The sequence below is a fragment of the Bombina bombina genome, chromosome 2 (genome assembly GCF_027579735.1).
Source record: "Bombina bombina isolate aBomBom1 chromosome 2, aBomBom1.pri, whole genome shotgun sequence".
Lineage (NCBI taxonomy): Eukaryota > Metazoa > Chordata > Amphibia > Anura > Bombinatoridae > Bombina > Bombina bombina.
The window spans coordinates 828,687,466-828,713,606 of record NC_069500.1 but is presented as its reverse complement, the minus strand read 5'-3'; the positions used below and the strand labels follow the sequence as shown (position 1 = coordinate 828,713,606).

The following is a 26,141-nucleotide window of genomic DNA, read 5'->3' as shown; positions in this document are numbered from 1 at the left end:
CGCCGCTAACCTAGCCAATTGCAAGGTGGCGTCTAGGGTGAAAGAATTGGCCAATTTAAGAGCACGAATTCTGTCCATAATCTCCTCATAAGAAGAAGAATTACTAATAATCGCCTTTCCTAGCTCATCAAACTAGAAACACGCGGCTGCAGTGACAGGGACAATGCATGCAATTGGTTGTAGAAGGGAACCTTGCTGAACAAACATCTTTAGCAGACCTTCTAATTTTTTTATCCATAGGATCTTGGAAAGCACAACTATCTTCTATGGGTATAGTGTCGCGCTTGTGTAGAGTAGAAACCGCCCCCTCGACCTTGGGGACTGTCTGCCATCAGTCCTTTCTGGGGTCGACTATAGGAAAACAATTTTATAAATATGGGGGGAGGTACTAAAGGTATACCGGGCCTGTCCCATTCTTTACTAACAATGTACGCCACCCGCTTGGATATAGGAAAAGCTTCGGGGGGCCCCGGGGCCTCTAAGAACTTTTCCATTTAACATAGTGGTTCTGGAATGACCAGATAATCACAATCATCCAAATTGGATAACACCTCCTTAAGCAGAGCGCGGAGATGTTCCAACTTAAATTTAAAAGTAATCACATCAGGTTCAGCTTGTTGAGAAATGTTTCCTGAATCTGAAATTTCTCCCTCAGACAAAACCTCCCTGGCCCCCTCAGACTGGTGTAGGGGCCCTTCAGAAACCATATCATCAGCGTTCTCATGCTCTACAGAATTTTCTAAAACAGAGCAGTCGCGCTTTCGCTGATAAGTGGGCATATTGGCTAAAATGTATTAAATGTTAAATGTTGCATAGTAAGGAGTATTGGCGCACTAGATGTACTAGGGGCCTCCTGTATGGGCAAGACTGGTGTAGACGAAGGAGGGGATGATGCAGTACCATGCTTACTCCCCTCACTTGAGGAATCATCTTGGGCATCATTTTTACTAAAAAAAATTTATGACATAAAATACATATAGTTAAATGAGAAGGAACCTTGGTTTCCCCACAGTCAGAACACAATCTATCTGGTAGTTCAGACATGTTAAACAGGCATAAACTTGATAACAAAGCACAAAAAACGTTTTAAAATAAAACCGTTACTGTCACTTTAAATTTTAAACTAAACACACTTTATTACTGCAATTGCGAAAAAGTATGAAGGAATTGTTCAAAATTCACCAAAATTTCACCACAGTGTCTTAAAGCCTTAAAAGTATTGCACACCAAATCTGGAAGCTTTAACCCTTAAAATAACGGAACCGGAGCCGTTTTTATATTTAACCCCTTTACAGTCCCTGGAATCTGCTTTGCTGAGACCCAACCAAGCCCAAAGGGGAATACGATACCAAATGATGCCTTCAGAAAGACTTTTCTATGTATCAGAGCTCCACACACATGCAGCTGCATGCCATGCTGTCCTCAAAAACAAGTGCGCCATACCGGCGCGAAAATGAGGCTCTGTGCCGATATAATCATATCAAAATACCCAGAATAAATGATTCCTCAAGGCTAAATATGTGTTAATAATGAATCGATTTAGCCCAGAAAAAGTCTACAGTCTTAATAAGCCCTTGTGAAGCCCTTATTTACTATCTTAATAAACATGGCTTACCGGATCCCATAGGGAAAATGACAGCTTCCAGCATTACATCGTCTTGTTAGAATGTGTCATACCTCAAGCAGTAAGAGACTGCACACTGTTCCCCCAACTGAAGTTAATTGCTCTCAACAGTCCTGTGTGGAACAGCCATGGATTTTAGTTACGGTGCTAAAATCATTTTCCTCATACAAACAGAAATCTTCATCTCTTTTCTGTTTCTGAGTAAATAGTACATACCAGCACTATTTTAAAATAACAAACTCTTGATTGAATAATAAAAACTACAGTTAAACACTAAAAAACTCTAAGCCATCTCCGTGGAGATGTTGCCTGTACAACGGCAAAGAGAATGACTGGGGTAGGCGGAGCCTAGGAGGGATCATGTGACCAGCTTTGCTGGGCTCTTTGCCATTTCCTGTTGGGGAAGAGAATATCCCACAAGTAAGGATGACGCCGTGGACCGGACACACCTATGTTGGAGAAATGGGCTGGCTCCTATGCATCAAATTCCTGCTTTTTAAATAAAGATAGCAAGAGAACGAAGAAAAAATTAATAGGAGTACATTAGAAAGTTGCTTAAAATTGCATGCTCTGTCTGAAGCACGAAAGAAAAAAAAAAAATAATAATGGGTTTAGTGCCCCTTTAAAATGAAATGCTCTATCTGAAGCATGAAAGTTTTACAACATATCAGTTTATGAGCCTACCTAGGTTTATGTTTCAACAAAGACTACCAAGAGAATACAGCAAATTTAATAAAAGTGAATTGGAAAGTTGTTTAAAAATGCATGTTCTATCTGAATCATGATAGTTTAAATTTTGACTTGACTGTCCCTTTAAACTTCCATGATTCAGATAGAACATGCAATTTTAAACAACTTTCCAATATACTTTTAGTCATCAAATTTGCTTTTTTCTGTTGGTATTTTTGTTAAAGGCTAAACCTATGTAGGCTCATATGCTAATTTCTAAGACTCTGCAGTCCACCTCATTACACAGTCTGGCTGTGAATAGCTAATAAAAGTGTACTTTTGTTCATATGTGATACACACACACACACCATTGTGCTCACTCCCATGGAGTTATGGGTCAGTACTAATTACCTGAAATGCAAGTCTCAAAAGATCCGAGATAAAAAGGCTGTCAGCAGAGGCTTAGATACAAAGTGTTTATATTAAAATACTTTTTTACCTCTATGAACAGTGTTGGTTATGCAAAATTGGGGAATGGTAAATAAAAGGGATTATCCATCTTTTTAAACAAAAACATTTTAAGTGTTTACTGTCTCTCTAAACACAGTGCTAACAAATTACAACTCATTTTTGCATTAGAGCATCCCTTTAAGCAAATGCAATAATCAACATGCTTAAGAATAAAGACACATGAATATATTACATAAATACAACTAATACAAACAATACAAAATAGCCATACATCAATACTTCCACTCAAATAACACTAAACAAGCAAAGAAAATACACGGTTCAGCACGCAGTCCCTACATTTTTTTCCATTTATTTACTTACATTTATCCGGTGAAAGTTAATACTCCAATTGGCTCCAGCTCTGGATGGAATAAATCTGTCCCCGTGTTTACTTGGGGAGGACATAGGAGAGTTTGAAGGGGTCAAAGTCCGTCTCATCTCTGTTACCTGTAGAAGTGAGAGAACAGCAATGTGACAAATTTAGTACCACGCTCAAATGTTTAACAGTCTTAAAATAAAATAAAAAAAAAAAACAATCGTAAAAGAGAATATATATAAATAAATGGGAGTCTACTTGATTTTTTTTTTACAATTTGTATTGTTTAAAAAGACAAAACGCCTTCATTACCCATTTATACTTTATAACCTATAAATATATGCCCATTTCTAATCCTCTAAAGGCCGCCTCTCTCAGTGCATTTTATTAGTTTTTCACAGCCAGACAGTGCTAGTTCATATGTGGCATATAGATAACATTGTGCTCACTCAGTGGAGATATGCAGGGACCAGCACTGATTGGCTAAAATGCAAGTTTGTTAAAAGAACTGATATAAGGAAGTAGTTTGCAGAAGCTTAGATACATGGTAATCACAGAGGTAAAAAGTGTATTAATATAACTGTTAGTTATGCAAAACTGGAGAATGGGTAATAAAGGGATTATCTATCTTTTAAACAGTAAGAGATGGCCTGTTTTTTGCCAAAGTGTTTTGCCCCACACTCCCTAGTGAAGTCAAAAACCCAAAACATTAAAATGCTGCAAATTGCCTAAACCAGCTATTTCATTTATAGCTTTTGAATTTCAACAATGTGGGGTTGTTGGGTTTTTTTTGTGTTTTTTTGCCTCTTTAGTGAATATAGGAAAAGTAAAAAATGTATGCAAAGGGGGGTTATATGTCTTTTTTAAATCTGCGCTGTTACAAATAATGGGGTAGAAAGAGGCTAAACTTAACTTTCAGTACGGTTGCTGTACTTTTTCAGGAAAAAAACACCACAAAATAAACCTTTAAAAGGGAAAGAAAACAGTAAGGTAACAAAGACTTTTGTATTTTACAAAACCTCTAAACTACAAGGTCTCTTTATAGCTTACAAAAAAAAACACATGATCCTACAGATGTATTTAGCAACATGGGCAACACAACACATAACTTATAGCACAAAAGCTACAGGTTTCTATGGGCCTGCTAAAAACTTTCAATATAGAGAGCGAGCATTACATTTTTTTAGCTTGCTATTTTCAAGACTATAATAAGTTGCTTGTTAACAAAACTGTGAAGGAACCTGGTTAGATAAGGAATACAGAAAAACTAATGTTGTTAGGAGACTAAATATCCCTAGTTTGCAAAGTTATATATTTAAAATGTAGTCTCATAATCACAGACTCAGTGGTGCAAATAGAAAACCCTTGTGAAGTATGTCTGTCTATGTATGGCCCCCTTCCCCCTACAGCACAATAACTTTGTTTAGCTGCTTAAAAGCACGTGTTTGCTCACACATGCACTGAATCACAGCACTGTCAAAATCTAAATTGCTGCAGGTTACTATAAAGTTTAAATGAATAGTTACCCCCATGGTGTAATTCTGTAGGGCAGTCAGAGGAATTGAGTTTCTAGTCTTCATCATAACCACAAATGGTTTAAATCCAAGTAATACACATCGATTCAAACAGACAGAAATGACCCAGGATTTAAGAGTGCTTTGTGGAAGTTAAAAGGGCTGGGCCTGAATAACAAAGAAGGGTGGGAGTCCAAAACCATTAACCCTCTTGCTCCTGGGAGGGGCCAGTCTTGTATTTATAAAGTGCCAGTGGAGGGAGAAAGAAGGAAAAAAGGTGGGAATTGGGGGAGGGGTAGAAAATGGGTTAAAACAAAGGAGCAGCTGCTAGCCTGGGTTAGGGAGGGTGATCTGGGGTCAGGAGAACTTATATTGACCACCTACAATGGGCTCATATGCATGTAAGTAATTATAGATGTAACTTGTCATAATCAAACTGTGGCTAATTTTAGTGTTTTGTGCTGACAAACTAAAGTGTAAGCGCCACTGAGGTAAATGTTGTGCAACTACAGTCAATGAAGACCACGTACAGGACATATTAGCAACTATTTGCTCAGACACAGGTGTGAGTAGTGCTGTCTGATCCAGAATAATTTGTGTTAATTGTTACTTCTTAGCTTGATTGCAGCACTCAAAACCAAGCTACAGAGATATCACTGGTCTAGCAGATAGTTAAAGGGACAGTAAAGTCAAAATTCAACTTTAATGATTCAGAGCATGCAATTTTAAACAACTTTCCAATGTATTTGTATTATTAAGTTTGCTTTGTTCCCTTGGCATCCTTTGTTGAAAAGCATATGCTCAGCAACAGCAATGCTGCGATTGGTGGCTACACACATTTCTCTTGTTATTGGTTCACTAGATGTTTTCAGATAGCTCCCAGCAGTGCATTGCTTATCCGTCAACAAAGAAGTCCAAGAGACTGAAGCATTTTTTTTTTATTCTGGCTATCTTTTTAGATTAGTGCACACAAATTCTGCTCTTGGCTCATTAAACATATCTGCGGTTTACTATTTGGCTCCTCCCCCTATTTAAATTTGCTAACTTCTAAATTAACATCTCTAAAATTAGCACAGAATTCTATGGATCTACCTATAGCTTCTGCACTAAACCTCATGTTCCCTGATCCTTTACATATGTAGGTAAAGTGTAAGATCCCCTTGCAAGTAATGAATTGTGCACCTACACAAGGCATGGTGTTCTCATTCTGGAGGTTGATCTGCCGCAGGAGACGCCTCTCATAATCTTGGTCCATGGCTGATACGAAGCTTGGGTAAAAGGATGCTGGGAGAAAAAAAAGGGGTTTATGGGTGGGAGATGAAGGGGCCACTGGTCTCTGGGCAGACACCCAGCTGGTGTAGGGAGCTGCAAGGAAGGAAATGTAAGTATCACACAAGAGAAGCACACAATTAAATGCTAAACAAGACATGTTAACCCTCTCATACTACAGCCCCACTATACTCCAACTCATTCACAAAATAGCAGCTGATGGAAATACAAGAAGCCCTGCACACTTTATTTGTATATAAATGGATCAGCTGCAGCTATGCAACTGACTCAGCTGCTCCCTCTACTGGCTAAGGATTGAGAACACATTGGGGGAATGTCTATACGATTGCTCTCAGCTGTTACTAAGCCCCCAACCAATGTTCTCTGCAATTACTCTACACATGCACTCCCTGCACAAGCAGCTGTCAGTGATGCACCATTTAGGCCTATAATACTTCTGTCTTTCATGTAAAGGCCTGGTACAAACACAGCTGTCCCTAAACCACCTTCTGCTATTCCTGTCTACCAAACAGACATGCCTGTCATTGCATCTCTCTCTCTCTGCTGCTTCTTTTGGCAGGTCCTGTTCAAAAAATAAAGCTACTACAGTGTTCTTTTTTTTGTTTTTAGCCTCCTTTTGTTGCTTTTTTAGCCCCATATATGTTTAGCTTTCACAGAACCCCTTTGCCCTTCAGCTCATTACTGGTCTCATATCCCCAAATGCACAGATATGTTAAAGGGACATAAAATCCAATATTTTTCTTTCACAATTCAGAGGAGAGAGCATGCAATTTTAAACAACTTTCCAATGTTCTTCTCTTATACAATTTTTGTTTTGTTCTCCTGGAATCTTTTGTTGAATAGCTTACCTAGGTAGGCTCATGAGCAGCAATGAACATAAATACCACTTGTCATCAGTTCACTCAATGTTTTTAGCAAGCTCCCAGTAGTGAAATGTTGCTTATTCAACAACGAATACAAAAAGAATGAAGCAAATTTTAATAGAAGTAAATTGAAAAGTTGTTTAAAACAGCATGCTCTATCTGAATCATGAAAGAAAAAATTGGTTTCATGTCCCCTTTTAAGACTTGCAATCAAGTCTGACAATACAAAACTGTCCTCACCTGCTTCATTCTGCTGTGACATCATATCAAGCCTGTCCTGTAGCTATAGTGTATTACTACACCATCATAGGAACCCAAGTACTGCCATCAACTGTAAAATTCCCTACAGTTATCTTGGCTGATTCCCAATCTCCCTACGTTTAGATTTCCTTTCCATTAAAGGGACAGTCTTGTCAAAATGTGTCAGATATGGCATGCAGTTTTCCAATTTTCTTTGATCATCAAATTTGCTTTGTTCTCTTGGTAATTTTTGTTGAAAGCTAAACCTAGCTAGGCTCATATAATTTCTAAGCCCTTAAAGGCCACCTCTTATCTCAGTGTTTGTTATGCAAAACTGGGGAATGGGTAATAAAGGGGGTTATCTATCTATGTAGTATTCTGTCCCTTTAAATGAATATACTGTCTTTATTTCACTTGTGCTGTAAAATACCTCTGAAAAGTGTGAATTTCCCATGCCCCCTAGAGGCTGGTAGTCAAATTCAATACTTAAACATTTCTTGTTTTTGTGTAAATATTGTACCTTATTCTACACGCTCTAGGGAGGCCAAAAAGCAAATTTTGTACCTAGGGTTTCAAAATGCTGCAAATAGACTGAACCAGCTTTGTGATTTTCAGCATTTGCGGGTTATATAATTTGCTTTCTTGACTTTTTAGGGATTGTGGGGCAAAGAACATTTTTTAAACAAAAGTAAGAGGTATAAAATGGCCTATTAATGGGATACTTAACCCAAATATTTTCTTTCATGATTCAAATAGAGCATGCAATTTTAAGCAACTTTCTAATTTACTCCTATTATGAATTTTTTTGTCCTCTTGCTATCTTTATCTGAAAGAGCAGGAATATAAAATTGAGGGCCAGCCCATTTTTGTAGCCACAAATCAGCACGCGCTACCCAGGCACTGAACCAAAAATGGGCTGGCTCCTAAAATTTACTTATCAATTTTTCTTTATTTAAAAAATCAGAAATGTAATGATTACATTTCTGATTTTTTAAATAAAGAAAAATTGATAAGTAAATTAGAAAGTTGCTTAAAATTGCATGCTCTATCTGAATCACAAAAGAAAAAATTTGGATTCACTGTCTTTTTAAGTGTGCTAAAATTTGCATGAATTGGCTACACGCTACATAATGATAAACATATATAGCCTCTAAGTCCTCCACAAATTGGCCACAATCAAGGAAAATAAGAGACACTCTCTTACCAGGGTTTGCAAGTGGATTATTGCTGATTTGCAAAACTACACATTGTGCTAAGAAAGCAAGTTTTAGATGCTCTTAAAACATGATAGATCTTAAAGGGACACTCAATCAAAATTAAACTTTCATTATTCAGATAGAGCATGTAATTTTAAACAACTTTCCAATTTACTTCCATTAACTGAATGTGCACAGTCTTTTTATATTTAAACTTTTTGAGTCACCAGCTCCTACTGAGCATGTGCAAGAATAAGTGTGTATGCATTTGTGAATGGCTGATGGCTGTCACATGGTACGTGTATGCATTTGTGATTGGCTGATGGCTGTCACATGGTACAGGGGGAGTGGAAAAAGACATAACTTAAAATTGTCAGAAAAAAATCTACTACTCATTTGAAGTTCAGACTAAGTGCTATTGCATTGTCTTGTTATCTTGCATTTGTTGATTATGCAAATCTACTGTGTTGAGTGGTCCTTTAAGTATACTGTGCATGTATGAACAAAAATGACTTCCATGTCCCTTTCAAGGGCCATTATAGTAAAACAAATGTTATGTATTTATTAGTGCATGTAATTTTTAAGACTAGCGGCCATGCGCCTGTGTTTAACCCCCACAAAGAGGTTAAACACAGTAGAAGTGCTGCTGCAGAGTGCTGCTGAACCAATCACTCTTTGTGGGAGTTAAACATATGGAGGTACAGGGTTGCTATCAGAGCATTTCATTTTTTAACTAAAGTGGCCCTTCAACTGGCAATCTGCATATACAATGTCTTACAAGCCCCTCTGTTATTGCTTTTCAGTGTGATACTTTTACAGCTTTATTGTTACTACACAGATTTCAAACTAAACTTTCATGCTTCAGACAGAGAATGTCATTTTAAATTCACTTATATTATCAGATTTACTCTTTTATAGTATTCTTTGTTAAAAAGCATATGTACATAGCCGCAGCAATGCACTCCGGGGCGCTAGCTGTCTATTGGTGCCTACACACATTTCTCTCATCACTGGCCCACCAGATATGTTCAGCTAACTCCCAGTAGTACATTTTTGTTCTGAAGCTCACTTTAAAGAGACATGAAACACTTTTTTTTCTTTCCATAATTTAAACAGAACATAAATTATAAAAAAAATTAAATAACTTTCTGGAAAATTTAACTTTGTAATAAAATATCTCTGCAATACTTTGATGGATAAAATTGGCGCGGAGCTAATGTTATAGAATTCTGCACTATATCTTATGCTGAATTCTATAACATTATTTTGTAGGTTTACTGTCCCTGTAACTGTGTAATCCATGTGCAGGGATTAAACACGCAGATCATTTCATTATTGAACTATTGCTTGCATATAACTAATATATTACAACATTTTTGTTTTTGGCCCTTTTATGCCTTTCACTTATCTGGAAGCCTCAGTCACACTTATGAATTTGCATGAATCCATCCAGGTGACTGTCTTATGATAATGCATATGCTTCAGTTCCTGCACTGATTTTACACACATCCCTTTCCACCACTTAGTGCAAACAACTTTGAAACAGACACACGCGCAATAACTTTCTGTATCAAACAAACAATTTAGATTGCGATAAACAAAGAGTCTGTGTAAAAGTGAATAAAATGAAAATTCTGTACGTATCAGCCAGGCAGGCAGACATGCAACAAACCTGAATAATGCATCTCTTTAGCAGTAACAAAGGATATTGATCCCACTATGCACAAAGGCTATTATGCAACATCAAACCTGCATTCAGCTTAAAAAAGAACCTTACAAAACACTACTAGTCTTCCAATCCACCCTAAAGACGCATTTATAACCATGCAAGCTGCAGGATTGTCTGACTCCTAAAAATTCTTATTGACTCCTAATTTTTCAACAGATTTGTAAAGCACTGGGATAAGGTATGTTTGTATACAAATATAGGGACTGGTGTGGATATATGTAAAGCCAGGGTAATACCCTACAGAGACACCTGTCTGCATCATTTGGGATTTTAATTTAGTTTCACAAACTTCAGTTGCTTTGCAATGCTTTAGAAACTGGTGTAAAGCACAATTACAACATGCATTTACACCGAGGGCTTTTTAAAGGGTCATTGTAGTCAAAAATGACATGCTCTAATCTGCTAGAGAATATCATTTTCTGACTATATTAACCCTGGTCTACTCTGTATTTACCCCCATAAAAGATATTTCGCTTGGAACCCATGGTGCACTTCTGGTCCTGAGTTGTACCCGCTGCATATCTGAGTAGTGAGACTAGCACTGCTGATTGGATCAGTGGCAGGTTAAGCTCAAGACCAGTAGTGATCCACGGGTCTTGAGCAGAACATCTACTGTGCGTTTAACCCCTTTGTGGTGTGGTTAAAGGGACACAAAACCCACTTTTTTTTTTTTTTTCTCCTTTCATGATTCAGATAGAGCATACGATTTTAAGCAACTTTCTAATTTACTCTTACGGCTCCTATGTTTACATTTCGTGCTTTTTTTCAAATAAATATAGTAAGAGAACAAAGAGAAAGTGATAATAGGAGTACATTAGAAAGTTGCTTTCAATTGCATAATCTGTCTGAATCATGAAAGAAAAATTGGGTGTTGTGTCCCTTTAAATACACAGTAGAACAGGGTCGATAGTCCAAAAAAAAAAATACATGTTCTAATGGATTAGAGCAGGGCTCGACAAACCCAGGAGCCTGGTAGCCACTGGCTCCTAGAATTTTACCCCTGGCTCCTAACTTTTTGGGTTATTCTCCATATATCTATATACAAATCCAACGGTCTCGCTCCTAAATATTCTTACTGGCTCCTAATTTTTAAACACATTTGTCAAGCACTGGATTAGAGCATGTCTTATTTTTTTTATTTTTTTACTAAAATGGTCCTTTAAGTTTTAGAAGCAAGGGCTCCTAAAATCCAATTTTTAATCCTAACTTTTTGGATTATTCTACATAAATCTGAGACTATTTCTTAAATCCTTAAAGTGAAAGTAAAGTTTTTTTTTTTTTCTTTTGTCAATGCTGTTATACTCATATAATGTTAAAACCATTGTAGTCGCTAACTTATTATGTCCAAAAATTAAAAATAAAATTTATTGCAATTAAAATTTCTCTGACCGAGTCTTCGCCGCTTCCTCCTCCGCCTCTCTTTCTTCCAGGTTTATTGCTCTGAATGATTGATGCGCTCCCAACCGCCGTTAGCGTAAGCAAGTGTGCGCGTTCTAGAATTGCTAAACTATGCGCAATTTTCCCATCTGTTCTTAGCTAAAGTTAATGTTTATAAATGAATTTATCTATGTAAATTAATATATAATTTATTTATTGCTCGTTAGTATATATACAAATTGTAGAATATAATCACTTACTTTGACAGCGCAATCTCAGAAATAGCTACTTTTCAGAACGATGGCGATCAATCTGGTTGAAAGTGCGCATGCGGCAAATGTGAATGCGCAAATAGACTGGAATAGAGTTTAAGCTATAACGCATGCGCAATAGAGGAAGTGGGAGTCTTTCATTGAGATTTAGATGCCAGTGGGGGAATCAATCCGTTAGATACGGATGATAACGTCACGAATAACAGGAAAAAAAAATTGATGCAGGTGGAGGAACGAGGTTAATCGATGGCACAATAAAAAAAGTAAATTACAAATGACAAAAATGTATTTAAGAAATTTGATGAATGAAACTATACTTTATTTTTTATATACTTTGAAGTGGTAACCAACTGGGAGTTTAACTTTACTTACACTTTAAAGGGGCATTTAAACTTTATTTTTCCCCCAAAAAAAGTTGCCTTGTTCTATGCGCCCTAGAGAGGCCAAAAAGCAAAATGCTGCAAACTGCCTGAACCGGCTATTTTATTTGCAGGCTACATAAATTGCTTTGTGGCCTCTCTATGGTGCATGGGCCAAGCAAGATTGTTTTTATTTTTTAACAGGAAAGTAAGGTGTTTAAAGTTATAGAAGAAAGGTCAAAACTGAAGTTTGCATTTCAATTTTAAATAACATATTTACAATATACTTCCATTAGCAAAAATGCTTGTAGCAATAGGTTTTTACCGGTTTTCAGCCACATATGCACGTATGTAGTGAGTTGGCCAGCATTTAAACGCCACACCTTTTCAGAGTCAGTGATGGCCAATGATGGCTTGTATAACACAATTTAAAGTGATGGTCAGAAGGCTCGCTTATGTGAACCTGCTCACACGAGGCCTCTAATGTGCAGCCACCACTCAGCAGCTAGTGGACTTATTTAGATATGCTTTTAAACAAAGGATATTTAGGTAAATTAGATAATAGAAGTAAATTGAAAAGTGTCTTAAAATGTCATGCTCTGTCAGAACCATAAGTTTCACTTTCATGGCCCTTTTCAAGAATGGATCATTAGGGGTAAAAATAAATGCTTGCTACAAACCCATACCGGTTGTACACAATTGGAGATTAACCCCTTAACGTCCTTAGGATGTTCTTTAGCGCCGTTAGGACGGCATGGAACTTCCTAGCCATTTGGCTGTACTATAGCCATAACTGCTTCCTAACTGGGATCGCGGGCTGGAGCCCTCCCGCTGACCCAATCACATCATTGAAATTACACGATCGCATAAACAATCACAGGATTTCAATCTTTATCCGATTTTCGACAAATAAGCCCCAGCGGGAAATGGTTAAGACCTCCCATAGGTGGAGTTTCTCAACTCCAGGTCACATGTACTTCTTGAGATGATTAGCAGCTCAATCATTGTTACTGACTCACCTGCGGTCAGGTAAGAAATCCTTTATATCTTGTATATTGGGGAAGGCGAGAGCTGTAGTTGAGAAACACTGTCAGATGATCATGGAACGTATAAAAGCAGAGTAAGGCATTTATGGTGAGGGTGTTTTCACAGGGGACAATCAGGTAAAATGATTAATTGTGTAACCTGGACTAAATTTAAAATGACATGACATTGTAATAATTAAATGCAATATACTTTATTTTATATTTTTGTGGGTGCTTATTTTGCCCCTTCTCATGTCATTTAAAGGGACACTCTAGTCAGAATTAAACTTTCATGATTCAGATGGGGCATGCAATTCTTAACAACTTTCCAATTTACTTTTATAATATTAGCGCTGCGGAACCTGTTGGCGCTCTACAATTACCTGATGATGATGATGATGATGATTATTATCGCATTTGCTTTGTTCGCTTGGTATTCTTAGTTGAGAACTAAACCTAGATAGGCTCATATGCTAATGTCTAAGCCCTTGAAGGCCGCCTTTTTATCTATTTTGATAATTTCACAGCTAGACAGCGCAAGTTCATGGTTGCCATAGATATAACATTATGCTCACTCCTGTGGAGTTGTTTAAGTTAGCACTGATTGGATAAAATGCAAGTCTGTCAAAAGCACCAGGATAAGGGGGCAGTTTGCAGAGGCTTAAATACAAGGTAGTGACAGAGGTAAAAATGTATATTAATATGCAACATAGCTACTGTATATACAACTGGCCTCAGCAGAGGTAATAAGATACAGTACAATATAGGTTTTGAATAAAATGACACAGGCAGGCCTAGTTTACTCCTGTAAGTACAGATTGGCTCTTCCAGTTAAAGCACTGGTTTTATAACCTGTCCTTAGGCCTCCCTAACGTGCCACATTTTGAGGTTTTCTGAACTGGAGCACAGGTGAAATAATCAGCTGATTAGTAACCATGGTGATTTTACCTGCTCTCCTCCTAGATTTTTCTGAAAACCTAGACCGTTGGGGAGGCCTGAGGACAGGTTTAAAAACCAGTGAGTTAAAGTGACAGTCTACTCCAGAATTGTTATTGTTTAAATATACTTTTTACCCTTGTGATTACCTTGTATTTAAGCCTCTGCAGACTGCCCCCTTATTTCAGTTCTTTTGACAGACTTGCATTCTAGCCAAGCAGTGCTTACTCATGAATAACTCCACAGGAGTAAGCCCAATGTTATCTATATGGCACACATTAAAGGACCAGTCTACACCAGAATTTTTATTGTTTAACCCTTTGAGTGCTAATGACTGTTCTGAGCCGTCAGAGTTTCCCACTCTGGTGCTAATGACGACTCAGAGCCGTCACTAGCACTCGTGCCTGTAAAGTGACAGGCATCGCCGGGGCTTCCTGTTTTTTGCGTGGTGACATCACACGCAATAACGCGATGACGTCACCACGCAACTTTATTTATACTTAATGTTAAGTATAGGAGCAGGGGGCATGCTGCTTAGAAGCCTGTATCTCTGGCATCTAAGCAGCTACAGACCCCCAAGACCCATCATTGGAAAGGTAATCGCCTCACCTTTCCAACAGTGTAAGTCTAAAATTATAAAAACATTTTTTTAAAAAAAATGTTCATAAAATAGAAAAATAAAAAAACACTAAAAAAATCTTAGCACCCAGGTAGGAAAGTGCTTAGCACTCAAAGGGTTAAAAAGAAAGATAATCTCTTTATTACCCATTCCCTAGTTTTGCATAACCAACAGTTGTATAAATACACTTTTTACCTCTAATTACATTGTATCTAAGCCTCTGCAGACTGCCTCCTTATTTCAGTTCTTTTGACAGACATCCATTTTAGCCAATTAGAGCTGGCTCACCTGGACTCCACGTGCATGAGCACAGTGTTATTTATATGACACACATTAACTAATACCCTCCAATGGTGAAAAACTGTCAAAATGCCCTGAGAGAAGAAACAACCTTCAATGGCTTAGAAATTGGCATATGAACCTCCTAGGTTTAGCTTTTACCTAAGAGAACAAAGCTAAATTGGTGATAAAAGTAAATTGGAAAATTGTTTAAAATGAAATTCTCTATCTGAATCATGAAAGTTTATTTTGGACTAGACTGTCCCTTTTAACTAGTGCTGTCTAGGTGTGAAAAACTGTCCAAATGCACTGACATAAGAAACTAGCATATGAACCTACCTAGGTTTAGCTTTCAACAAAGCATGTTTTATGATAAAAGTAAACTGGAAAGTTGTTTAAATTGCATGTTCTATCTGAATCATAAGTTTCATTTTGACTGGACTGTCACTTTATGACAACTGATAGTGAGGGAAGTTTTGCCAATGAAAAACAATTACAGCAAGCAAGGACTTTATTGCAGTACAACAGAAAAGTCTTTACAAACTTGGTGCAGTGTGTCAAATTATTCACATATTTTAAACCTTTGACAAAACATTGTTGGATGGCGGTTTATACTGAAATAATGCACAAAGAAATTGTAGTTCGTTGGCAAATGTTGCTTATTAGCAGTAAGGAATTCTACAGATTATAAATAGGTGTTCAATAAAGCTGCACTCATTGTAATTAACAACTTCCTTGAAGAATATGGTTTCTCTGAATAATAAAACTATATCTGTTTCCACACTAAATAGGAACATTAGAGAATGTAATAGTGAGAAGTCTAATGACCTTTTTAAAGTAACGTTAAACAGTCTTTTATTGTTGTAGTAATAAAAATTAATAGAAATAATTGCAATATGCATTATTCGTCTATTTAAATACATTTTAAGAGCCGGCCTATTTTTGGTTCAGCACTTGAGTAGCACTTGCTGATCGGTGGGCAAAGTATCACATGACTTATATACACATCTTTTGGGTTAAGGGGTGCATCATCCGACAGATTTAAAGGGATATAAAGGTCAAAAATGAAATGTGCATTTCAATTTCAAATAAAAGTATTTTTGCAATATATTTTCATCAGCAAAAATGATTCTAGCAAGTTGTTGTTGGTTTTTTTAGTGGCATACGCACATATCCAGTGAGGGCCCGTGCACCAGTATTCAAACAATATGCCTACTCAGAAAGCTAGTGGTGGTGTGTTTTGCATATGTAGACATAAAGGGACAGTTAAAGGGATAGAAAGTCAAAATTAAACTTGCATGATTCAGAGCATATCATTTTAAGACGCTTTTAAATTCTTCTATTTTCAAATATGCTTCATTTTCTTAGTATCCCTTGTTAAAAAATGAATACGCACATATCATACACTAGTGGGAGCTGCTGCTAATTGGTGCCTGCACACATTTGTCTCTTGTGATTGGCTAAAGAGATATTTTCAGCTTCCTGTCAGTAGTGCAATGGATAACAAGAGAATGAAGAAAATTTGTTAATAGAATTAAATTGGAAAGTTGTTTACAATTGTATGTTCTACCTGAATCATAAAAGAAAATGTTGGGGTTTACTATTCCTTTAAAGTTAAGGTTAATTTGGATTAGTGTCCGGTTTTTAATAAACCTATTAAAGACAAGTACACTTTAATTAATCAAAATTGACATTTCACTCCTCTTCGTCAAAAACCGTCTTCCCTCCAATTTCCCCCCGGGGGGAAATCATGGCCTGATGCAACACTGATTGGAGGAAGCTGGATTTGTCATTTTGGACCCGCGAAGAGGGCTTGCGACAGGTGGAGGAAGCGCTGCAGCGGCTGTCCTGATTAAAAGGTAAGTATTTGACGAAAAGGAGTGAAATGTCAGTTTTGATTAATTAAAGTGCCCTTGTTTTTAATAGGTTTATTAAAAACCGGGCACTAATTAATCGAAATTGACCTTCACTTTAAGTCAAAATTAAACTTTAATGATTCAGAAAGTGCACACAATTTCAAAACAACTTTCCAAATAATTTGCATTATCTAAATGTGCACAGTCTTTATATATGCACACTTTCTGAGGCACCAGATCTTACTGAGCATGTGCAAGATTCACAGGATACAGGTATATGTATTTTGTGATTGGCTGTCACATGATGCAGTGGGAGACAAAATAGAATTAAAGGGACATGAAACCCAAAAAAATTTTCTTTCATGATTCAGATAGAGAATACAATTTTAAACAACTTTTCAATTTACTTATAATATTTAATTTGCTTCCTTCTCTTGTTATCATTTGCTGAAAGGTTTATCTAGGCAAGTTCATGAGCAGCAGAGAACCTAGGTCCTAGCTGTTGATTGGTGGCTACATATACTGTATATATTGATTGTCATTGGCTTACCCATGAGTTCAGTTAGAAACCATTAGTGCATTGCTGCACCTTCAACAAATGATACCAAGAGAATGAAACAGATTTGATAATGGAAGTAAATTAGAAAGTTGTTTAAAATTGTATTCTCCATCTGAATCATGAAAGAGAAATTTTGGGTTTCATGTCCCTTTAACTTTAAAATGAGTAGTAGATTTCTGACATTTTAGATTCAAAATGCTTTTGTATTGTCTTTTTATTATGCATTTGAGTATGCTATTCTACAGTGTTTAGTGATCCTTTACTTTGTGTCATGAAATCTACTGCTGACTCTGAGGTGTGGCGTTTGAATACTCATGCACGGCCTTTACAGAATATGTGCGTATGCTGCAGAAAAACAGTAATAACTTTTACTAGAAGCATTTTTGCTAAAGGAAGTATATTGCAAAAATGATTCTGTTTCACATTGAAATGCACATTTCAGTTTTGTCATTTCTAACTGACTACATGGCCAAAACTTAAAATGGACAGTAAAGGCATAATTAGACATTCATGATTTAAGCAAAACATACAATTTTAAACAACTTTCCAACTTACTTCTATTTAATTTGCTTCCTTCTCGTTTTCCTTTGCTGAAAGGTTTATCTAGGTAAGCTCAAGAGCAGCAAAGAACCTGGGTTCTACATGCTGATTGGTGGCTGCATATATTTTCCTGATTGTCATTGGCTCACCCATATGTTAGAAACCAGTAGTGCATTGCTGCTCCCTCAACAAATGACACCAAGAGAATGAAACAAATTTGATAATAAAAGTAAACTGAAAAGTTGTTTAAAATTATATGTTCTACCTAAATCATGAAAACAAATTTGGGTCTCGTGTCCTTTTTAAGTCAGTATTCAGGTAAAATAAGCTATTAAAATGTTTAAGTATTTATTGAACAGATGATCATTAAATACATTTAGTAAACTATAGGATTTACCATCACTTAAAAAAAAGGGTGCTAAACTCACCCTTTCTGTGTCGTTACACAGCTTCTACCAATGAGGTGCCGCTTGCACCTCTGAACCAATAGCCGTGCATGCATACATAAACCTGTCAGTTGACGCGCATGTCTTGGTTCAGAGGTACAAACGTCACCTCATTGAAGGGGACCGATGTACCATGGGTGGCAGGAGCCGCTGTATTTAGCGATGTGAAACAGTACAGAAAGGGTGAGTTTAGCACTTTTTAAAAAAAAAAAAAAAAGATCTGATAACTGTCTGCACACTCTAGTGACCTATTTATAACTGTCTATAATTGGCCACAGCAGAGAGAGAAACCCAAGTTACAACATGGCAGCACCCATTGCTTTATATACACTATATAAAAGTTAGATAAAGCGAGGGGGGCTGAGGGCAAGTGGGTTAAAAATCAAAATTATAGGGCAAAATAATTTTATTGTACCAATGTGTTGGCCCTATAATTCTAGAGAGATGCTAGAAAAATACATGTATATGTACCATTAATTGCAAAGATAAAGAGAAATATTGCAAAAAAAGACAAAGACTGCCTTTCTCTAAATAGATATATTAGCAGAAACCCACTATTGTAAATCAATTTATTGTGGTAAGGTTATGACAGAGAACAACACTCAGTGTCATAAGGTAAATGTATCCGCAAATAGCAATTAATTGTTACTTAATAGTTAAAATTGTCTCAAAAATTGCCACTCACACTAAAAAAACTTTATTGGAGACAAATGTAAAGTCCAGCAGGACTCATACAAACACTCTCAAACACACTGGTTAAAAATAGCTCAAGCTCTTGCATACAATTGTAATATTCAAATATATGACGAGGGGAACATATATACAGGTATACCCCGCTCATACAGCGGGTTAGGGACCGGAGCCCCGCTGTAAAGTGAAAACCGCCTTAAAGTGAAACAAGGCAGTTTTAGCTTTCTTTTCACTTACCTGTGTGTTTAAAGACTTTAAAACATGTTTGAACTAACATATATTATGGGTGCAGTAGCGCTACGTTTAGTTTAACACTAGCACAGCACAGTATTCAATTAGGATTTAATAAATACTGTTCCTGTAAAATAGTGACAATTACTGTAGTAAAGTTTGTCAGACTATAGCACTGAGACACAGATTGCACTGTAATGCTGTAAACAGAGTGAACTAATCATAATAAAATGGTGCCAGTCACTTTTCTTGCAATCTCACAATGATTACAGCACTGTTTCAAAATCGTTGGAGGCTGAACTTCAGCTCCACAGAGCGCTGTATTAGCGAAGCGCTGTAAAGTGAGGTATACCTGTAGTAGTATTGCAGCAATCTCTCCAGATAATATTTTAAAGGATATCCTTCATTAAAAATGGTGTTAAGGTTGCTGAGAATCTAGATTTTGTGCAAACAAATTAACACAGTGAGTAGTAGACCATTAGATGGTATGTCACGGTAATGATAGCCAGGATTTATATTCATATACCAGTTTTAAAATAGCTTAAATTCTGGTTAAGTATTTGGTATCTCATACAAACCGGTGCTATGTAGGATTATGGAAAAAAGGGGGGGTGTAGCCGTTATGATAGTAGTGGGTTAAATGTATATCAGTATATCTAAGGTCCTGTAATTGTGCTGTGTTTCTTAATTCAACACTAGCATGACCTGATCATAGTGGTGTAACCCAATATTGTTAATAAATTTATAAACCCCCAAATTTGCTAATAAATGTAGTTTAATAAGAGATGTATACTTGATACTTGTGAGCACAAAAGTAAGCAAATGGATACAAAGTATATCTTAGCTACAAGGAATCACTTGCTAGGGTAAAAAAAGCTGTCATTAGCGTTGCTTAGTGAGTGAGAGAATACTGTTGTGTCACGGTATATAGAAAGGTACTTTTAATTATAATAGTAAATGACTTATACTATATATATCAATGGTGTACCAATTGTCTTCCGTTTAATATTCCGCACTCACATAAGTTATAGGTATATAGTAAACCTAGCACTAAGACTGAGTTGCACCCTTAATTTCCCAGTTAGCTAACACGTATAAGTGAAGATATTGTAAACTATATGCGTTCACATTCCAGAGTAACAAGCCCACATAACTGGCTATGATAAGCCTCTTCTATAGCGGAGGCTGTAATTAATGTTACACTGGCTGATAGAAATCAAAAGGTCACAACCTCGTCTAAAAAAGTCTCTACTATATCGGAGACTGTGTTAATATTATGCTGCACTAGTTCCACACAGGCATATATTTTAGAAGTATTAAAGATATTATATCGAGCGAGCAACTAAAAACAGTGAGGTACTATGACCTCGTGAACAGTGCCCTCTATATACCGTGACACAACAGTATTCTCTCACTCACTAAGCAACGCTAATGACAGCTTTTTTTACCCTAGCAAGTGATTCCTTGTAGCTAAGATACACTTTGTATCCATTTGCTTACTTTTGTGCTCACAAGTATCAAGTATACATCTCTTATTAAACTACATTTATTAGCAAATTTGGGGGTTTATAAATTTATTAACAATATTGGGTTACACCACTATGATCAGGTCATGCTAGTGTTGAATTAAGAAACACAGCACAATTACAGGACCTTAGATATACTGATATACATTTAACCCACTACTATCATAACGGCTACACCCCCCCTTTTTTCCATAATCCTACATAGCACCGGTTTGTATGAGATACCAAATACTTAACCAGAATTTAAGCTATTTTAAAACTGGTATATGAATATAAATCCTGGCTATCATTACCGTGACATACCATCTAATGGTCTACTACTCACTGTGTTAATTTGTTTGCACAAAATCTAGATTCTCAGCAACCTTAACACCATTTTTAATGAAGGATATACTTTAAAATATTATCTGGAGAGATTGCTGCAATACTACTACATATGTTCCCCTTGTCATATATTTAAATATTACAATTGTATGTAAGAGCTTGAGCTATTTTTAACCAGTGTTTGTATGAGTCCTGCTGGACTTTACATTTGTCTCCAATAAAGTTTTTTTAGTGTGAGTGGTAATTTTTGAGACAATTTTAACTATTAAGTAACAATGAATGGGTATTTGCTGATACATTTACCTTATGACACCGAGTGTTGTTCTCTGACATAACCTTACCACAATAAATTGATTATTTACAATAGTGGGTTTCTGCTAATATATCTATTTAGAGAAAGGCAGTCTTTGTCTTTTTTTGCAAGATTTCTCTTTATCTTTGCAATTAATGGTACATATAACTATATAAAAGTTTACACTTATTGGGGTCCATTTATCATTGTGCGGACGGACATAATCCGCCATAGCAAACCATGTCCGCCACACATTGATAAATGCCGACACCATACGCTGTCAGCATTTATCATTGCACCAGCAGTTCTTGGGAACTGCTGGTGCAATGTCGCCCCCTGCAGATTTGCGGCCAATCGGCCACTAGCAGGGGTATCAATCAACTTGATTGTATTCGATCGGGTTGATTTCTGTCTGCCGCCTCAGAGCAGGACAGGTTATGGAGCAGCGGTCTTTAGGCTCGCCGGAAACACGGGGCATCAAGCTCTGTTCAGAGCTTGATAAATAGACCCCATTTTGTCAATATTTAAACAACTAATAAAACTTTAAAAAATATCTACAAATTATTCTCAGACTAATCTTTTCTTCGAATGCTTTATTCAATCTAGCATTTTATTTAGTGTTTAATGTCTCAAAGTGATAGCTAACACAATGTCTGTGACACAGTATAGTTGTACTGTAGAGATGATCCAAATCTAACTGTTTATTTTTAATGTTAAAATCTTACCCTACGCAGCTGGTAGCCCCTGTGTAAAACCACCTTTTTTTTTCTTCTTTCTAGCCACCAATCAGCAAGCGCTATACCCAGGGTGCTAAACTAAAAATGGCAGGCTACTAAGCTTACATTCCTGCTTTTTCAAATAGATAACAAGAGAACAAATATTTTTTATAACCGGAGTAAATTAGAAAGTGGCTTAAAATGACATGCTCCTTTTAAATTATGAATGGAAAAATTGGGTTTCATATCCCAATGCAGGCAGTATACTAAATGCACGGCTGTGCCAACCTCTCCATAGCTTCCACCTCTACAGGAAGAAGCCAGATAAATGGCTTATGATAAGCTTGTATTCTGTCTTAGAATACTGTAACATTTTGTCCCCTTTAATGTGTTCCCAATTATGCATTTTACCAGTTGGGAGTGTATTAAATTGTTTACAAATAGCTACTTATATCTGTTGTATCCCCATCTATACTGAACATTTTAATCAAAATTAAACTTTCATGATTCAGAGTATATATATTTTTTTTTTTTAAATTTAATTCAAATTATCAAAATGTGCAATTTCTTAGGCACTAACTCCCAATGAGCATGTACAAGAATGCACTGTATGTGTTTCGTGATTGGCTGATGGCTGTCGCATGACACAGGGGATGAAAATGGAATTAACTTTGAAAGAATAAAAAAAAAAAATCTACTAATCCATTTGAAATTTAAAGTAAATGCTATTGCACTCTCTTTGTGATATGTCTTTGTCAATTATGCAATTCTACTGTATTTAATTGCCCTTTGCTGACTATATTACAGCTATTTAAACACCCCAGTGTTTAAATAGCTGTAATATAAGGGAGAAACCAATATTACAGTACACTGTCCCCTATTACTGGTCCAATCTCTCCCTGCAGAGGTGCTACTATTGAAAGCTATGGAGAAAGCAGAACAGCTGTCCATTGGCTGTAGCACCAGCATTATCATAAGGGTATGATTTTAACATTATAAATATTGGCCCTTTTTAATGTTTTTACAGGTAATTATTTTTGCTTTTAAAGGGACAGTCTCGTCAAAATTAAACTTTCATGATTCATATAGGGCATGCAATCTTAAACAACTTTCCAATTTACTTTTATCAAAAATGTTTGCTTTGTTTTCTTGTTATTCCTTGTTGTAAGATAAACCTAGGTAGGCTCATATGCTAATTTCTAAGCCCTTGAAGGCCTCCTTATCTCAGAGCATGTTGACAGTGCTAATTTGTGTATGCCATACAGATAACATTGTGCTCACTACTGTGGAGTTATTTATAAGTCGGCACTGATTGTCTAAAATCCAGGTCAGTCAAAAAAGAGGTTGTAGTCTGCAGAGGCTTAGATGCAAGGTAATCACAAAGGAAAAAAAAAAGTATATTAATATAACTGTTGGTTATGCAAAACTGGGGAATGGGTAATAAGGGGATTGTCTATCTTTTAAAACAATGCAAATTCTAGTGTAGACTGTCAGCTGATTATAGATGTTTACTTGTTGGAAGGACTTATGCCCTTTTTTAAAGGTATGTTGCAATCAACTTTTGTGTTTCATTAAAAATATTTTATGTGATGGAAGTTCTTTTGCTGCATAAAGTAACTTTTTATCTCTCAGACCTGTTCCTATTGGCTAAAGCTTACATAACCTTTGCTCACGGATTGATAAAGCCAATCATATAGCTATGTTGGTTATGTCTGGGCATGCAAATTATGGTACCATTTTGTTTTTTCTAAAATTGCTCACTTGTGCACAAAATAAACACAACAAAAACGTTTTCTCACAGTGCCCTTTTCAATATAACCTCTTTTATTATGTATGCCAATAGTACAGGCAAGTGAGGGCATCTGCAAAAAAGCAGATGATGTGGGGGGGGGGGGGAGAAGAATCACAGCAGCCTACTATCCTATTGATTAGCCCATAATTCAAAGTGCTTTTATAGTAGGGGTACAGGACGAGCAACCCCCTCTTCTGTTATTTAAATCATTTTATAATGCAATGCCAACGTGTGGGTACTCCATTGTACTAATCTGACACTAAAAATAACATTTTTGAGTACCATTGTGTTTATTACCATCAATGGGATATGGTTCCCAGTTGAGTATAGTATAAAAATAATAATGTTCACACGCACACACCTCCAATATACCAATTTATCACAGATGTAGAATGGGTATTTAAACAAAGATCTGGGTTTGGAAATCTGACTGTCAACGATATAACTATTACAGAACGATTAGACCTGAGAGAGAAAATGTAATAGGAGAGTGACAGATCAGCGAGAAAATGTACCTCCATATAAAGAAGGTATTCACGAGCAATTTCAAAATTAGGTTGGTATCATAACCGATATTTTACTGCTAACGACTGGGGCAGTTACAGGTAATGATGGATAGATTTTCGCGAGCATAATGTGGGTAGCACGGAGGTGTCATACAGAAGGCAAGTCTAGGGCTAGATACTGATTGATGAGGAAAGCAGACACCATATAAGCTTTGGGTGGGAATGATGAGGAGTGATTTCTCCAGGGGGCGTGTCATCGGGATATATAGGAACATAGTATATAAATAATCACTGACCTGGGCCCCTATAGGTTTTAAACTGGCCGTTTCCAAGATATTCCAGTATTTAGACCTCTTCTCGGTCTCAATATGGCGGCCGATCTATCTCCCTCGACTCCCCTCCTCCTTCGGCCAGCGCAGAGCATGACGGGAACAAGTTGGCAACGTCACTTAATTCGAATCAATACAGGAAGCGCTGAGACCAACGCGTCTCTATGGCAACTGGCCCCGAGCGACAGGAGCGCGTGTCCCCATAGCAACATGGTCAAGTACGGTCTCCAAGGCAACTAGCAGATCATGATCTAGCAATCGGAATACGATAACTCTTCAGGGTTTTTTTTCTACCGCCAGCATCTATCAAATCTCTGTAAAAATGTTGCTGCATAGTTGTCTCCCGGTTAAATTATACCTGTTCTCCGGTTGTAAGAAATACAAGGAAATTAGGAGCTAAAATTGTTAATTGGTGGCAATTTCCCAGCGCCTGTGGTACCACTTGTTGGTGCTTCTTTGGCTGACATCACATTCCAGTTGATTATTGATAGACGATTGTGCTAAATATATTTGTTTACAGTTTGAACATGAGCTTGAAACAATGTGAGGAATAGTGTGACAATTATTGAAAATTTTCACCCATATTTGGTTCACAGCCGACTTTACTTCCACTAAGGTCTGTGTACAACCAATATCCAAAACAATAGCCCCAATGGTTTAATAAATAATGTAAAACTACAAGGACACCAACACATACTGAATATATTGGTACTCTACTTTTTTTTTTTTTTTTTTTTCTTTTTTTGGGGACATACTAAACAGCATATTGGGATGATTGGCTGCAATACTAAACACTATCAATAAGTGTCAATATACTTTTTACACAAAATTTATGGTAATGACTCTGCTGTAACTCAAAATGTGTTCTTTTCTGCAGTGCTTGATACTAAGTTGCAAACAGTAGTTACAAATGTTTAACTATTCACTTGCGATATATATATATATATATATATATATATATAATATTCTTTTTTCAAAAAGAGGGATACACAGGTGGTCTTCAATAAAATCCAAAATAATTTACTTTTATCACCAATTTTGCTTTGTTCTCTTAGTTGAAAGCTAAAACTATATGGGGTTCATATGCTAATCAGTGATGTGCGGTGACTTCAGAGGCTGGTGAGGCAGTGTCTAGGAATCGGATACGCCTTCATTCTTTAGATATCCTTTGTTGAAGAAATAGCAATTGCACATGGGCGAGCCAATATCTATATGCAGCCACCATTCAGTATCTACTGAGCATATTTAGATATGATTTTCAACAAAGGATATCTGATTTTCTTCATTCTTTTGATATCCTTTGTTGAAAAGCATATCTAAATATGCTTATAAGCTATCGAGCATATTTAGATATGAATTTCAACAAAGGATATCTGATTTCCTTCATTCTTTTGATATCCTTTGTGGACAAGCATATCTAAATATGCTCAATAGCTACTGAGCATATTTAGATATGCTTTTCAACAAAGGATATCAAAAGAATGAAGGAAATCAGATATCCTTTGTTGAAATT

General features: G+C 36.6%; 1 protein-coding gene across 3 annotated transcripts in view; it reads right to left on the bottom strand.

The window, feature by feature from the left end:
- FZR1 (fizzy and cell division cycle 20 related 1) overlaps nucleotides 1–24,724 on the bottom strand; it is an 81,120-nt gene extending 56,396 nt beyond the window's left edge. The window contains exons 1-3 of one of the 3 annotated variants that reach the window (XM_053703112.1): nucleotides 24,596–24,724; nucleotides 5,823–5,920; nucleotides 3,128–3,253 (exon numbers count right to left, since the gene is read on the bottom strand). In XM_053703112.1, coding sequence (XP_053559087.1) covers nucleotides 3,128–3,253; nucleotides 5,823–5,891 — 195 coding nt within the window. In that variant the 5' untranslated portion in view covers nucleotides 5,892–5,920; nucleotides 24,596–24,724. Of the gene's footprint in view, nucleotides 1–3,127; nucleotides 3,254–4,648; nucleotides 4,749–5,822; nucleotides 6,002–24,595 lie in introns of those variants that run through there. The other 2 variants (XM_053703111.1, XM_053703113.1) reach the window with 2 other exon arrangements.
- Between the last annotated feature and the right edge of the window lie 1,417 nt (nucleotides 24,725–26,141).